The sequence below is a fragment of the Patella vulgata genome, chromosome 4, assembly GCF_932274485.2.
Source record: "Patella vulgata chromosome 4, xgPatVulg1.2, whole genome shotgun sequence".
Classification (NCBI taxonomy): domain Eukaryota; kingdom Metazoa; phylum Mollusca; class Gastropoda; family Patellidae; genus Patella; species Patella vulgata.
Window position 1 is genome coordinate 12,595,216 of NC_065882.2, and position 13,654 is coordinate 12,608,869.

The 13,654-nt window shown below is 39.7% G+C and overlaps 1 protein-coding gene across 1 annotated transcript in view; it reads left to right on the plus strand.

The window, feature by feature from the left end:
* Window positions 1–13,654, plus strand: part of LOC126819517 (allatostatin-A receptor) — a 104,340-nt gene that overhangs the window by 84,722 nt on the left and 5,964 nt on the right. The window contains exons 3-4 of the mRNA XM_050547644.2: window positions 10,462–10,585; window positions 12,313–12,515. Coding sequence (XP_050403601.1) covers window positions 10,462–10,585; window positions 12,313–12,515 — 327 coding nt within the window. The remainder of the gene's footprint in view (window positions 1–10,461; window positions 10,586–12,312; window positions 12,516–13,654) is intronic.

Genomic DNA, 13,654 nt, shown 5'->3' on the forward strand with positions numbered 1-13,654 from the left:
TTTAGGCGTGTTTTTCACGGAACTGTGGGTAATCCACTAGTAACATCAATGCTGATTGGTTAATCAAAAGGGTCATAAGTCGGTCTTTTGACCCCTGACATGACCTATCGCTATAACTTGTCAGATCTTCATGTAGTGTAGGCCATCGAAAGTATAAAAAACGAAACGAAATATAGATCTGTATTTTAATCAGCTTGTCTATTCTACCGTAGAGTATCCCGACGACATTCGCTGTGTTTTAGTTTATTGAAACATTTAGTACGAAGTGGTCAAAAGGGCGACGTCGCAATATAATTATATCACTGTTGAAAAAATCGACATTTTCAGAAATCGACAAGTTGACGACAAAAAATCCTATAAAATTAATCAAGTCAAACATTTGTACCACGAGATCATGGCTCGTAATAAATGTAGCCTAATGGGAAAGATTTCATGCAAACATAAAAATATGTTAAATGAAATAAACAACATAGATATATATCGACAGAACGTCACCAATTACAGAATATTTCAATCTTCCTTCTCGAATACGATAAAAACTGTTTGCGGTTTTCTGTTTCCATCAAATCATTTACAACAACAAATTGATTGTAAATTCCCAAACAAAATTAGCCGCAAAGATTAAATTTCCAAGCTAATCAAATTAGCCATTTGTTATACGTCCAAATTCATAAAGTAGACGTATATTGCAGTCACCCCATGTGTGTGTGTGTGTAGGAGGGGGGGGGGGTCGTCTACAGACGCAAACATTAAATTTCCAAGCTAATCAAATTAGCCATTTGTTATACGTCCAAATTCATAAAGTAGACGTATATTGCAGTCACCCCATGTGTGTGTGAGTGTTGGAGGGGGGGGGGGGTCGTCTACAGACCTCTCAATTCTTAATCGATCATCTTGAAAACTTTTCATACGTATTCCTTATATCCTAAGGATTACCTCTATTTTTGGTGGGTGTCTGTGTTTCGCCTACAGGACTTTATTGTTTTTTGATGATTGTCCGACTCCCAGGGGCAGAGCCACACCCATTATTTCATTGTGTGTCTGTGTGTTGTCTACAAGCCACAATTCTCAATGGGTCGTCTTGGAACTAGTCTTGGGCAGAGCCACGCCCAACTTTTGTATTTAGCGCCCAAAGGCCACAATTCTGAATGGATTATCTTGGAACATGGTATATTTATTCCTTATACCCTAAGGACAACAACTACTGATTTTGGTGTAGGACCCCCCCCCCCCCCACACACACACACACACACACCCCATTTGGGCGTGTCACACCCACTTTTTGTTAATATTTTGTCTGTAAATGATATACAGGTTGCGATTATTAAAAGATTTGGATCCAATTCGTAATCATCCATCACAGGGTTGTACCTATTTATATTGGTCCATGTCAAACTCCCAGGGGCAGAGTCGCGCCCACTTTTTGTGTTTTTTGTCTACACTCTGAAATTCTGAATGGATCATCTTGGAACTTGGCATATTTATTCCTTATACTGTTATTTATTTTGGTGCATGTCTCGACCCCAACCACTTTTTAGTCTGTAAATACTCTACAGGTTGCAATAATTAACAGATTTTGTTCAAATTCAGCATATCAATCATTTCTATAACAGGTTGGTATACTTATTTATATTATTCCATATTCAACCCCCAGGGGCAGAGCCACGCCCAAATTTGGTATTTATCGTCTACAGACTGCAATTCTGAATAGATAATCTTGGAACTTTGCATATGTATTTCTTATACCGTAAAGATAGCATGCCCCGACCCCCTGAGAGAGAGGTTATTTTGGGACTAACATATGGTTCAATTTTACTTCTATAATTCGCTTGCACATACGGGTTCTTTGCTTGAATGCCACTGACAAAAAACAGGAGCACAACTCACATCAAGCCAATCGAAACTGACAAAAAACTGCTTATTCGTGGGCAAATAAAATTGTCCCGACAAAATCTATTTCTTCAACAGAGTAGACTAAAGGTGCTACCCACACTAAGAGCCCGATTTCTATTAAATATCAAAATTAATGTTTTGAATTAAAATAAACGACCTATGGTATGGTTGAAACAGTCAATAAACACTGGTTAATCTAAGTGAGGAAAGAGACAGACAGAGATCTTGAATGAAAAACGAGTCGAAACTAAACGTGTAAGAGGTGATCAAATTATTGTATTTTGATATAGACGTGATCGATATAATAAATTGATTATACTGTAGACAGATCAATTTGGGTCTATCACATAAAATAAAGTCAACGTTTCTTTCTTGACCTTAGTGCTTTGATATAGTAATCTCTTAATCAGAGAGAGAAAGGTGGGGGTGGGGGGTCTGTAACATCCACTTAACTTGAAGTCTAAAAAAATTGTTTATTTTCATTCCATTGATTTAATTGGGAGAGAGAGAGAGGGAGAGAGAGAGGGGGTAACGTTCACTCGACACAAACTAGGTCATTTCGGTACTAACACATGGTTCAATTTTATTTTTATAATTCGCTTGCGTGTAGGGGTCTTTAGCTGTGGGAGGAAACCGGAGGACCCGGAGAAACCCCACGAGGTTGAACAGGCGATCCTACTCCTGGGTATAAAAGAGGACCCGGAGAAAGCGATCAGGATTAAAGAGGCGATCGTGGCATTAAAATCAAATCAAATCAACCGTTCCTTCTATACAACCGTTTGTTTTAACGCAATGGCCTTTTTTTTCATTTCCTCTTTCTAATCCGACTGAATCCAAGCCGGTAGATTATCTACTGTGGCACAGGCTGGTTTAAAAGAATTAATCGTCAATCGTCAGTTGTAAATTTTGTTTCTTTTTGGAATCATACCCTCCACATACCATCGCTCTTTAAATTTATTCAGTTATTTTAGACATCTCGGACAATATTGAAATCAAAATAATTTAATCTGTTCTCTGATGGTGTGTAGAAGTGCGTGCAGACACCATTTAGAATATGACCAGAGAGTCCGTTTCCAAATATAGGTTGTTAAATTTCCGGGTAAAATTACCAAATCATCATTTTTCTGTTTCCTAAATTGTGATGACCGAGTCTTCTTTGTTTTCAAATAAATTTCAGCTCGACTATAGAAACCAATATATTCTAAACAAATTAAATGAAAATATCTATAATAGAAAATCAATCATCCGTCAGACTTCTATAAAATCCCCCACCAGGTCTCGCAAAGCTTCATCGGAATCCTTTATTGGAAGTTTCTTCTCCTGTATAGGGTGATGATCTCAAAGTCTACTCCTATCTATATGGCGATAACCATAACCTCTACGTCTGTATAGGGTAATGATCTCAATGTCTACTTCTGTATAGGGTGATGATCTCAAAGTCTACTCCTATCTATATGGCGATAACCACAACCTCTACGTCTGTATAGGGTGATGATCGCAATGTCTACTTCTGTATAGGGTGATGATCTCAATGTCTACTTATGTATAGGGTGATGATCTCAAAGTCTACTCCTATCTATATGGCGATAACCACAACCTCTACGTCTGTATAGGGTAATGATCTCAATGTCTACTTCTGTATAGGGTGATGATCTCAATGTCTACTTCTGTATAGGGTGGTGATCACAATGTCTTCTCCTGTATAAGGTGGTGATCACAATGTCTACACCTGTATAGGGTAATGATCACAATGTCTTATCCTGTATAGGGTAATGATCTCAATATCGTCTCCCATATAGAGTAGTGGGTGATCAGACCATTATGGAAAAATAATTATACCTGACGACTGGATAAATCATTGCCCACGCCCAGGATATTGACACCATGTTTCCACCACCACATCCTGGTCCTGGATACCCCATCCCCTTCACTCCAGGGATAGAAGATATACCACATCACTCATGCCGGGGTTATAAGATGTATTCATGCCCGGTCTTTAGCAGGGGAGAAACAGAAGCCGGGGAGAATCCATGGAAGTAAGGAGAGACGATCCTATTTCTTGACACATTGGATCCATCGTGTCATGTTCAGTATGACACTGGCTCCCTAACCAAAACGGGGTTTTTGGTGGTCTAGTGGTTTAATGCGTGCGCGTGAAATCATAAGGTCTGTCACTGAATCAAGTGTTGTGGTTTCGATTGCCCGCTTGTATGTGGCAAGGACTAGGGTCGTCTGTCCAACCCCGTAGTTTTTCTCCGGGTCCTCCGGTTTCCTCCCACTATTAAAGACCCCTACGCGCAAGCGAATTATCATTATTATAACACCACTTATGACTTGCGGAGTTCAAATATTTAACCATATATGTCTCTACCTTATATTCACAATTTTCTTCACATATGTTTTAAATGAGAGAGAGAGAGAGAAAGAGAGAGAGAGAGATGGGGTCTAACGTCCACTCGACACAAACTAGGTCATTTCGGGACTAACATAAGGTTTAATTTTGTTTCAATAATTCGCTTGCGCGTAGGGGTCTTTAGCAGTGGGAGGACCCGGAGAAAACCCACGAGGTTGGACAGGCGACCCTAATCCTTGTCACGTATAACCGGGGATTCGAAACCACGCCAGTTGACTCAATGATAGGCCTTATGATACAGCGCACATGCTAACCATTCGGCCATCCAACCCCCCCATGTTTTAAATGAATATATGATTGGAGTGTACTGATATTATAATCGCAGTTTTATGCCATTTTCTTTTAACTGGACCTTGCTGGGTGTAAGACCATTAAGTCGGTTTTGATTTATGAGTACTAGGTTATTGACATTTTGTATCGATTTCAAAGTCCGGGGTAAAGTTAAACTGTTAAGTAGTTCGATAAGTTTTCAAGTATCTGGCGAATCAATAACATGCTAGTTTGTTGTGCTACGATTTAAATGTCATAGTTTGTACATTTGTCACATGAAGACGACAGGTTGCAGGACTCAGGTACCGGTATCGGTACTTCATATAGAGCTTTCCATGACACTTATCAATACAACCCAGTTGATTGTGGTCTAAAACAGCTAGTACGTACGTACTATGGACCAGGGACCGGCCATGAGGTCACCGCAGTCATATTTGAATTCTGACGTTATATGAAAAATTAAAGTCCGTCAATCGATGCGCGGGGGGGGGGGGGGGGTTGGATGGCTGAATGGTTAGCGTGCGCGCGCTGTATCATAAAGTCTGTCATTGAGTCGACTGGCGTGGTTTCGAATCCCCGGTTGTACGTGGCAAGGAGTAGGGTCGCCTGTCCAACCTCGAGGGTTTTCTCCGGGGCCTCCGGTTTCCTCCCACTGCTAAAGACCCCTACGCGCAAGCGAATTATGTAAATAAAATTAAACCATGTTAGTCCCGAAATGACCTAGATTGTGTCGAGTGGACGTTAAACCCCATTTCTCTCTCTCTCAATCGATGCGAATTTAATTGTCTAAAGAACAAGTATGTCAAGTGGAGCATACGGGAATTGGCGAAGCCTTACGCTTTTTAAGAGCAACGTACCAAGAAGGAAAACAACAACAACAACAAGTTTACCAAGTGTATGAATACAGTTCCGGTTTAAAAATACACTACCTCTTTAAGCTGAACCTGTATGGAAACAGTTCCTGGTTTTAAAAACATACCCTGCTTCTTTAAGTCGAACCTATTATAAAATACCCTGGAAGTTTAAACCGAACCTGTATGGAAACAGTTCCTGGTTCAAAAATATCCTGCTTCTTTAAGTCGAACCTGTTATAAAATACCCTGCTCCTTTAAGCCGAACCTGTTATAAAATACCCTCTCCTTTAAGCCGAACCTGTTATAAAATACCCCGCTCCTTTAAGCCGAACCTGTTATAAAATACCCTGCTTCTTAAAGCCGAACCCGAATTAATACGACGTAAATCAACTGTTAACAAATGATACAATCTTTCACAATTAACCGGAATCAACTGATATGTTAAGAGATTTGTGTAGAGCTTTATAATGGCCTGTCGACTATCGTACAATCATTACACCACGAATTCGATATACTAATATTCTCTTTCTCACTTAAAGCGCGTATGGCTCTATTCTTTGGAACCTTGGAATAGTCGGAAATGGTTCTAGAAGCACATATTTATTTTAATATTAATGGCATATGAATGTATATGAAGTGCGGTGGCTGATGAGGGACATGAAAAATAATTTTCATTTATTTCATTTACTTTGCACTAAAGTCAATTTTAATATAATTTGTTTTTTTTGCCATTTTCACCGAAGTCTATTATAATTTTCACCTAAGTGATTTTTAATATAATTTGTTTTTCTTAATTTTCAACCCAGTCAATTTTAATATAATTTGTTTTCGATAATTTTTACCCCAGTCAATTTTAATTTTCGCCCGAACCATTTATTCATTTATTTTATGTTTTATAATATTTATAATTATCACCCAAGGATTCAATTCTCTCAATCCAATCCCAAAATTAGTGATAATCTTTGAAAAATTTCCAACTGACAAGGGATCTTTTGTGAGTTTGTGTTGTTAAATTTATAAATTTTAAGATAACTTTTAATAATAATCATTTACAAGACATTTACTTTATATTTGGCGCAGTCAGTAATATGGATTATAGAAACAATCTCAACTCTTCGGGAAATTTTTTTATTGTGTTCGCAAATTCTTGACTCAAAATCAAAACTATATAAGATACACAACTAAGGTTTTTCTAGCACTTCGCCCGCGGTGTTGGCTGAGGAAGTTTCTCGCCTCCATCGAATGTAATATCGCAGACAAGTTGTCTTAGTTTAGTATGCGCAGGATCCTTGCACAGTACCCGGAGTCAACTCAGGAGGTTCAGAAGACCTACGAGCCACATACGCTCACACCAGGGTTCGAAACCACGTCCTCAATACCGAGGCGATCGGTCAGCTAGACCACAAAGCACGATACTCTAGACCACTAGAGAGAGAGAAAAATGGGGTTTAATGTCCACTCGACACAAACTAGGTCATTTCGGGACGAACATATGGTTTTAATTTTATTTCAATAATTCGCTTCCGCGTAGGGGTCTTTAGTAGTGGGAGGAAACCGGAGGACCCGGAGAAAACCCACGAGGATTAGATAGGCGACCCTACTCCTTGTCACGTACAACCGGGGATTAGAAACCACGCCAGTTGACCCAATGACAGGCTTTATGATACAGCGAGCACGTGCAAACCATTCGGCCATCCAACCCCCCACTCTAGACCACTAGAACATCCCCCAACCCGAGCCCCGCCAGTTGAACCCCATTTGATTTCCCTTGAAATACCCCCTTTAGACAGTTAGTTAGATAACAACACCATTTACTCGACAAATTGTTCCTACTCTAGATGTTCGGTGATGATCTCGTTATCAACGTCATTGTTCAACCGTTGATATAATTGGTGAACACGCACAACATAAATACAGTATCTATTTCTGACAATAAAACATCGATTTAGAAATCGAAAGTAGTAATTACATGACAACAGAACTTACACCCAGTAAATTATTCAGATAACAATAGAAATAAATATAGATATTAAATTGTTCTATAATTACTGTGTATGACATTCAAGCAAAGTTACGCATCATGAACATTGATGGTAATTATGCCACCATCACATAAACGTAACGTTTACATGAGAGAGAGATAGATAGAGAGAGAGAGAGAGAGCATTTGCTGGACTCACAAACCAGGAAATTAGGGGTTCGAGAGTTGAACGTCCACTCGGCACAAACTAGGTCATTTTGGAACTAAAATATGGTTTAATGTCATTTCAATAATTCGCATGCGCGTAGGGGTCTTTAGCAGTGGGAGGAAACCGTAGAACCCGGAGAAAACCCACGAGGTTGGACAGGCGACCCTACTCCTCCTCGTCACGCACAATCGGGGAATCGAAACTACGCCAGTTGACTCAATGAGAGACCTTATGATACAACGCGCACGCACGAGCAGTAAGTGAGAGGGGGGAGGGGGGATATGCCCTTTGGACTAATAATTACACTTTGGTGTTTCTTTGTTTACTACAATGTGAGAAAGAGAAATAAAAAGGGGTTAACGTCTACGCGACACAAACTAGGTCATTTCTGGATAACATATGGGTTAATTTTATTACAATAATTCGCTCGTGTTTAATTAGGTAGGGCAAAATTTCCCTCATGTCAAATTTAATGGCGTATTTTATTCCTTCATTACCTAATGTTACATGAACTATTAGACAGAATGAATAAAAACCAAATTACGTTATATAATGGACCGGAGATAGCAAATAATGTCATTACAACAGCATTTCCCTAATTGTAATGACGTTTTTTTAGATCATATCCTGCTAAAATGAATCCCGATCTCTATCATAAATACAAACCTAATCAAACGCTGATGGGGTGATTTACGAATGAGAAAAGAACGAAAATAATTGCAAAAGATAATTTGTCTCAAAAAAAAAGAATAGACGAAGTGTTATAAACGTTTGGAAAAAAACATGGGCCGAGATGTCACTTGTTTATAAAAAAAATAGCTGTAAAAGTTGAACGCGACTTTTCGTACAATCGGGGGCCATAATATAAAATGTAACGATCTGATATGCGTGAATATCAACAGGAACCATGATCTTTGGGTTATAAACATGCATTTCAAGTTTCATCAAAATCGGGTGAAAATTGTGACCTCTAGAGAGTCCACAACTTTGATATACCATATTTTTAAACTATTAGCGCACGAGTGGCGGCCATTTTGTCCGTCAGTTTTGGTCCGATTACGGTGTAACGGTGATATATTCACATGGGTTTTTTAATCGGATAATAATTGTGACCTCTAGAGGTACCACAAGCTAAAAACGCGATTTTCCGTACAGTCAAAGGCCATAATTCAGGAAGTTACGATCCGATATGCGCAAATATCGAAAGGAACCAAGATCTTTGGGTTATAAACTTGTATTTCAGGTTTCATCAAAATCGGATCAAAACTGTGAGCTCTAGAGGGTCCACAACCTTGATATACCATATTTTGTATACTGTTTGCGTACGAGGGACGGCCATTTTGTCCGGCAGTTCTGGTCCGATTTTCACGAAATTCGAACTCAAATGTCATTAAGGTGTAACTGTGATATATTCAAACGGTTTTGTAAATCTGAATAAAATTGTGACCTCCATAGGGTCCACAAGCTAAAAACGTGATTTTTAGTACAATCAGGGACCATAATTCAGGAAGTTACGGTCCGATATGCGCGAATAAGGAAGGGAACCAAGGTCTTTGGGTTATAAACTTACATTTCAAATGTCAACAAAATCAGATAAAAATTGTGACTTCTATAGGTTCCACAAGCTAAAAACGCGATTTTTCGTACAATCAGGGGCCATAATCCTTGACGTTACGATACATGCCAATATCGAAAGGAACCGAGATCTTAGGGAGATAAACCTATATTTCACGTTCCGTTGAAATCGGATAAAAAATGTGACCTGTAGAGTGTCCACAAACAATTGTCGACGGACGTCCGGACGGACTGACAGGGGGGGGGGGGCGACAATATACGTCCCCATAAAAATGTGGGCGTATTAAAATCATAAAGTACAAAAAAAGGCATGGTATTCAACCAAATACATGTTTCTAAGTTTTTTATCTGATTAAATTCGATTAATATGTTGACTTATAGATTACAGCACGAACAAGACATTAATCAAGAATACACGTTATAGAGGCTTTACAATGCCATGTGATAATTATAAAATAATGACTTGTCAATTTACTGACTCTCAAAGAATTACTTCAGTCTATTTCATCAGTCGCCTAATTGTTCCCATGACGTATGCCCTTCATTGTTAATGAAGACGGGCGTACGCTATGCGGGACATCGGTGATACGTCCTGCTCTTATATCGAAATCCAACTGTCAATAGATCTTTTACGTGCACGCCAATGTGTACACGGGACTTCGGTTTTTCGTTCCATCCGAACGACTAGTCAGCTGTACTTCTCATGTCCTGCACCACTGACAAGGGGAAACCATACTGGAAAATCTCGATGAACTTTCTCCCCAGCACCTACTAGCGAGGTAGCGTCTTGCTCACCGAGGCGGGTCTTTCAATGAGTCAAGTGGCGTGGATTCGATTCCCCTCTTGTACGTGGTGAAAAGGAAGAGGGTCGCCTGTCCAACCTCGTGGGTTTTTTCCCTACTCACAAACGAATTATTACAATAAAAATTGAAGCATATCTTAGTCCCGAAATCACCTAGTCTCTCTCTCTCTCTCTCTCTTTCTCTCTCTCGCATCATTATCATCACTATTATTATTATTATTCTTATAGGTATTATCATTACTATTATTACAGATATTATCATTATTATCATTATTACAAATATTTTCATTATTATTATTATTATTATTATATGTATTATCATTATTATTATTATATGTATTATCATTATTATTATTACAAATATTTTCATTATTATTATTATTATTATTATATGTATTATCATTATTATTATTATATGTATTATCATTATTATTATTACAAATATTTTCATTATTATTATCACAGGTATTATGCCATCCTGCATCCTTTACGAGCCAAGTATGTGTGTACGGTTGGAAGAGCGAGGAAAGCAATAATTGTTCTATGGTTTATCTCTATAGTACTGGCAATACCAATACCCTTCTTACAGGTACGTCATTCTCTTATTTGATCGGACGTGGGGGGGGGGGCTGTCCTCCCTGGCAAATGTCCTGGACTAGAAGCTCGGCGTGTACCGAGAAGCTTCGAATGGATGGCAGGGGGAGGGGGGGGGCTGTCCTTTCAACTAACATGTTCAGCATTAGTCTCTATCATCCAGAAAAATATTCTACGAATATTAGCCTCGATGCGTTGTCAACATTTGAGAATAATAGGTCATTGGCTAGATTATCCGGTCTTTTACATTATCATAAACAAAGTCTAAGGGAGGTAACTGGTCCTAAAATACAATATTGACGCCTATGAAATTAATTTAAGAATGCCATTTCAAAAAAGCCATTTGGTTGCATTGTCAGTTCATTATTTAACAATCTCGATAATCAACCACATTAAAAACCAAACTCCCGGTTATGCATTGGCAATGGACTCTTTGTCATATATTGACAACGTTTCCAGACCCTCCGTACATTGCAGACTAGTTGGTTCTGGGTGACCGAGACTATTTCAGAAATCGAAAAATGCCGTGTGCCGAGAAGAGGCTTTGGGAGTTTTCAAGCCCATTTTTCACTTTTCAAGGGTTGCGCCTGCTGGGCTGGCAAGGGTTCTGCGCCTAGTTGTTCGGGTGGTCCTAAGAAAAAGTAGGTTTATCCGTTGTCTAGCCAAATTCTCTCTCTCCCATTGCACACGTAACAACTCCAGTCAATTCCGTGATCTGGGTCACTTTGAAAGGAGAGGGACAGAGAGAGAAATGGGGTTTTACGTCCAGTCGACACAGACTAGGTCATTTCGGGACTAACATATGTTTTAATTATATTTCAATAATTCTCTTGCGCGTAGGGGTCTTTAGCAGTGGGAGTAAACCGGAGGACCCGGAGAAAACCCACGAGGTTGGACAGGCGACCCTACTCCTTGTCACGTACAAGCGGGGAATAGAAACCTCACCACTTGATTCAGTGACAGACCTTATGATTTCACGCGCACGCATTAAACCACTAGACCACCAAAACCCCCGTTTTGGTTAGGGAGCCAGTTGACTTAATCACAGACTTTATGATACAGCATGCACGTGCTAACCATTCGGCCATCCAACCCCACTTGAAAGGAGAGAATACTAATACAATTACCCCCACATAAGAATGCAGACCACAATTAATTCCCCCATTAACTTCAATGTTAATTCTGTCTCTTTGCCCGACTCCAATTGTTTCGTAAATTTTCATTGGGCTGAACATATCTTTGCTACAAAAAGTGTATGAGGTTGACGAATGAAATTTAGAGATACACGAACTTGAAGTAGGATACTAACCCATGTAACTATCCGCGGTACATGTCACCGTAATCAACCTCTTTACCCTGTTATCCTTCCGCCTTTAAACCGTGAATATTTACAACAACCTGGCACAAAATGTTTGATTCTAGACCAAACAATCAACAACAATGGCCATACAAAAGGGAAAAAGTGGGGAAAGTGAGAATTGCTATATTTTGACGAACTGAAAATTTAATTGTGATCTGCCTCCATAACGTTCAGATTTAACAGAACTGCAATCAATTGACGCGGAATTCGAAATAAGAGCAACATATCCCTCATTGCACACTGTATGGCGTATGCCGGTGCAGAAATGTACAGTATAGGACGCTAAATCCCCATTTTTTCGTCCTTTTGTCTTGTTCTTGTTTTCTGACTACACTAACTAGAATATTGTTATTTGCTCACAGGTTCATAAAATGGTTGGATATATTCGGATTGGTTATTGGTGTGTGAAAGACTGGGAGCAGACATTGTTCAGTAAAATCTATGAAGTCTACATGTTTTGTATCATGCTAATTCTACCAATCCTAATCATGATATTTGCCTATGCTAGCATCTGTATAGAGCTCTGGATGGTGACACATAATCGACAAATTTTACAAAACGGAAGGTAGGTACCAGTGCCCCCCCCCCCCCCCGTCCCTTTGTTCTGTGAAATGCCTATTCAACAAATACAAATATATATCAGGCTCCACGGAAGGTAGGTACCGTGACCCTCCCCGTTTTGGGGTTTGATTGTTTTGGTATGGCACTGACTCACTAAGCAGGAGGTCTGGGGTTCGATCATGGTGTTGATTGAGAAAGTTGCCGGGTGCATGGCGAGGCCCCTGGCAAGACACAGTGTCTAGTAGTTCGGGTGGTACGAAAAACCATGGTCATGTACGTGAAAACCCCTTGTAAGTTCGGAATACGAGTAGGCCGCATCCCGGTTGATGCAGAAACGTAGGACATTAATCCCCATTTTTATTCATTTCATTTGTAACTAGAAAAAGTAAGGAGCCGATTCAAACTGGGCACCGTGGCAAACAGCCACACACGTTTATATAATGGAAATGTGCGCGTGGCCGTAATGTATTAAGCGAGAGTCCCGTGTGGCCCCGTTACAAAATAACCTTGTAAACTAGTTTCCATATAACTCAACGTTTACTGCCTTTTCAGTTACATTGGCTAAACATCATTGATTTGGATCAAAACCACAATTGTCGATTTCATTTGGCCAAAAATAAAAGAGGATCTATCGGTTGGAGAATCTTTTTGTTTTTCTCGTGGGGTTTGTGGGTGTAATATTGGACTAGAACTGACTAAAGTAAAAAATAAATCTTTATGTTTTCCACGATTAATCACTCGAAATGAAATGAAATGAAATGGGGTTTAACGCCCTACTGTTCTGCTCCTATACTGGGATAATGAAGACGGGCATACGCCATACAGTGTGATATGAGATAAATTATGCCCGGGGAGTGGCGCTACGGCCTACTCTTATATCGAATTCCAACTGCCAAGGGATCTTTTACGTGCACGCGAATATATACACGGGACCTCGGTTTTTCGTCCCATCCGAACGACTAGACAGCTGTCCTTGTCAGGCCCTCCATCCTGCATCACTGACAAGGGGGAACCAGGGTTGTGGGCTAGACTTAAGCTGTATAACTCTTAGTCACCAAGATCAATCACGTCACAATTTTTATCTACCCAGAGAAAGAGAGAGAGAGAGAGAGAGACGGGGAGGGGGTAACGTCCACTCAACAC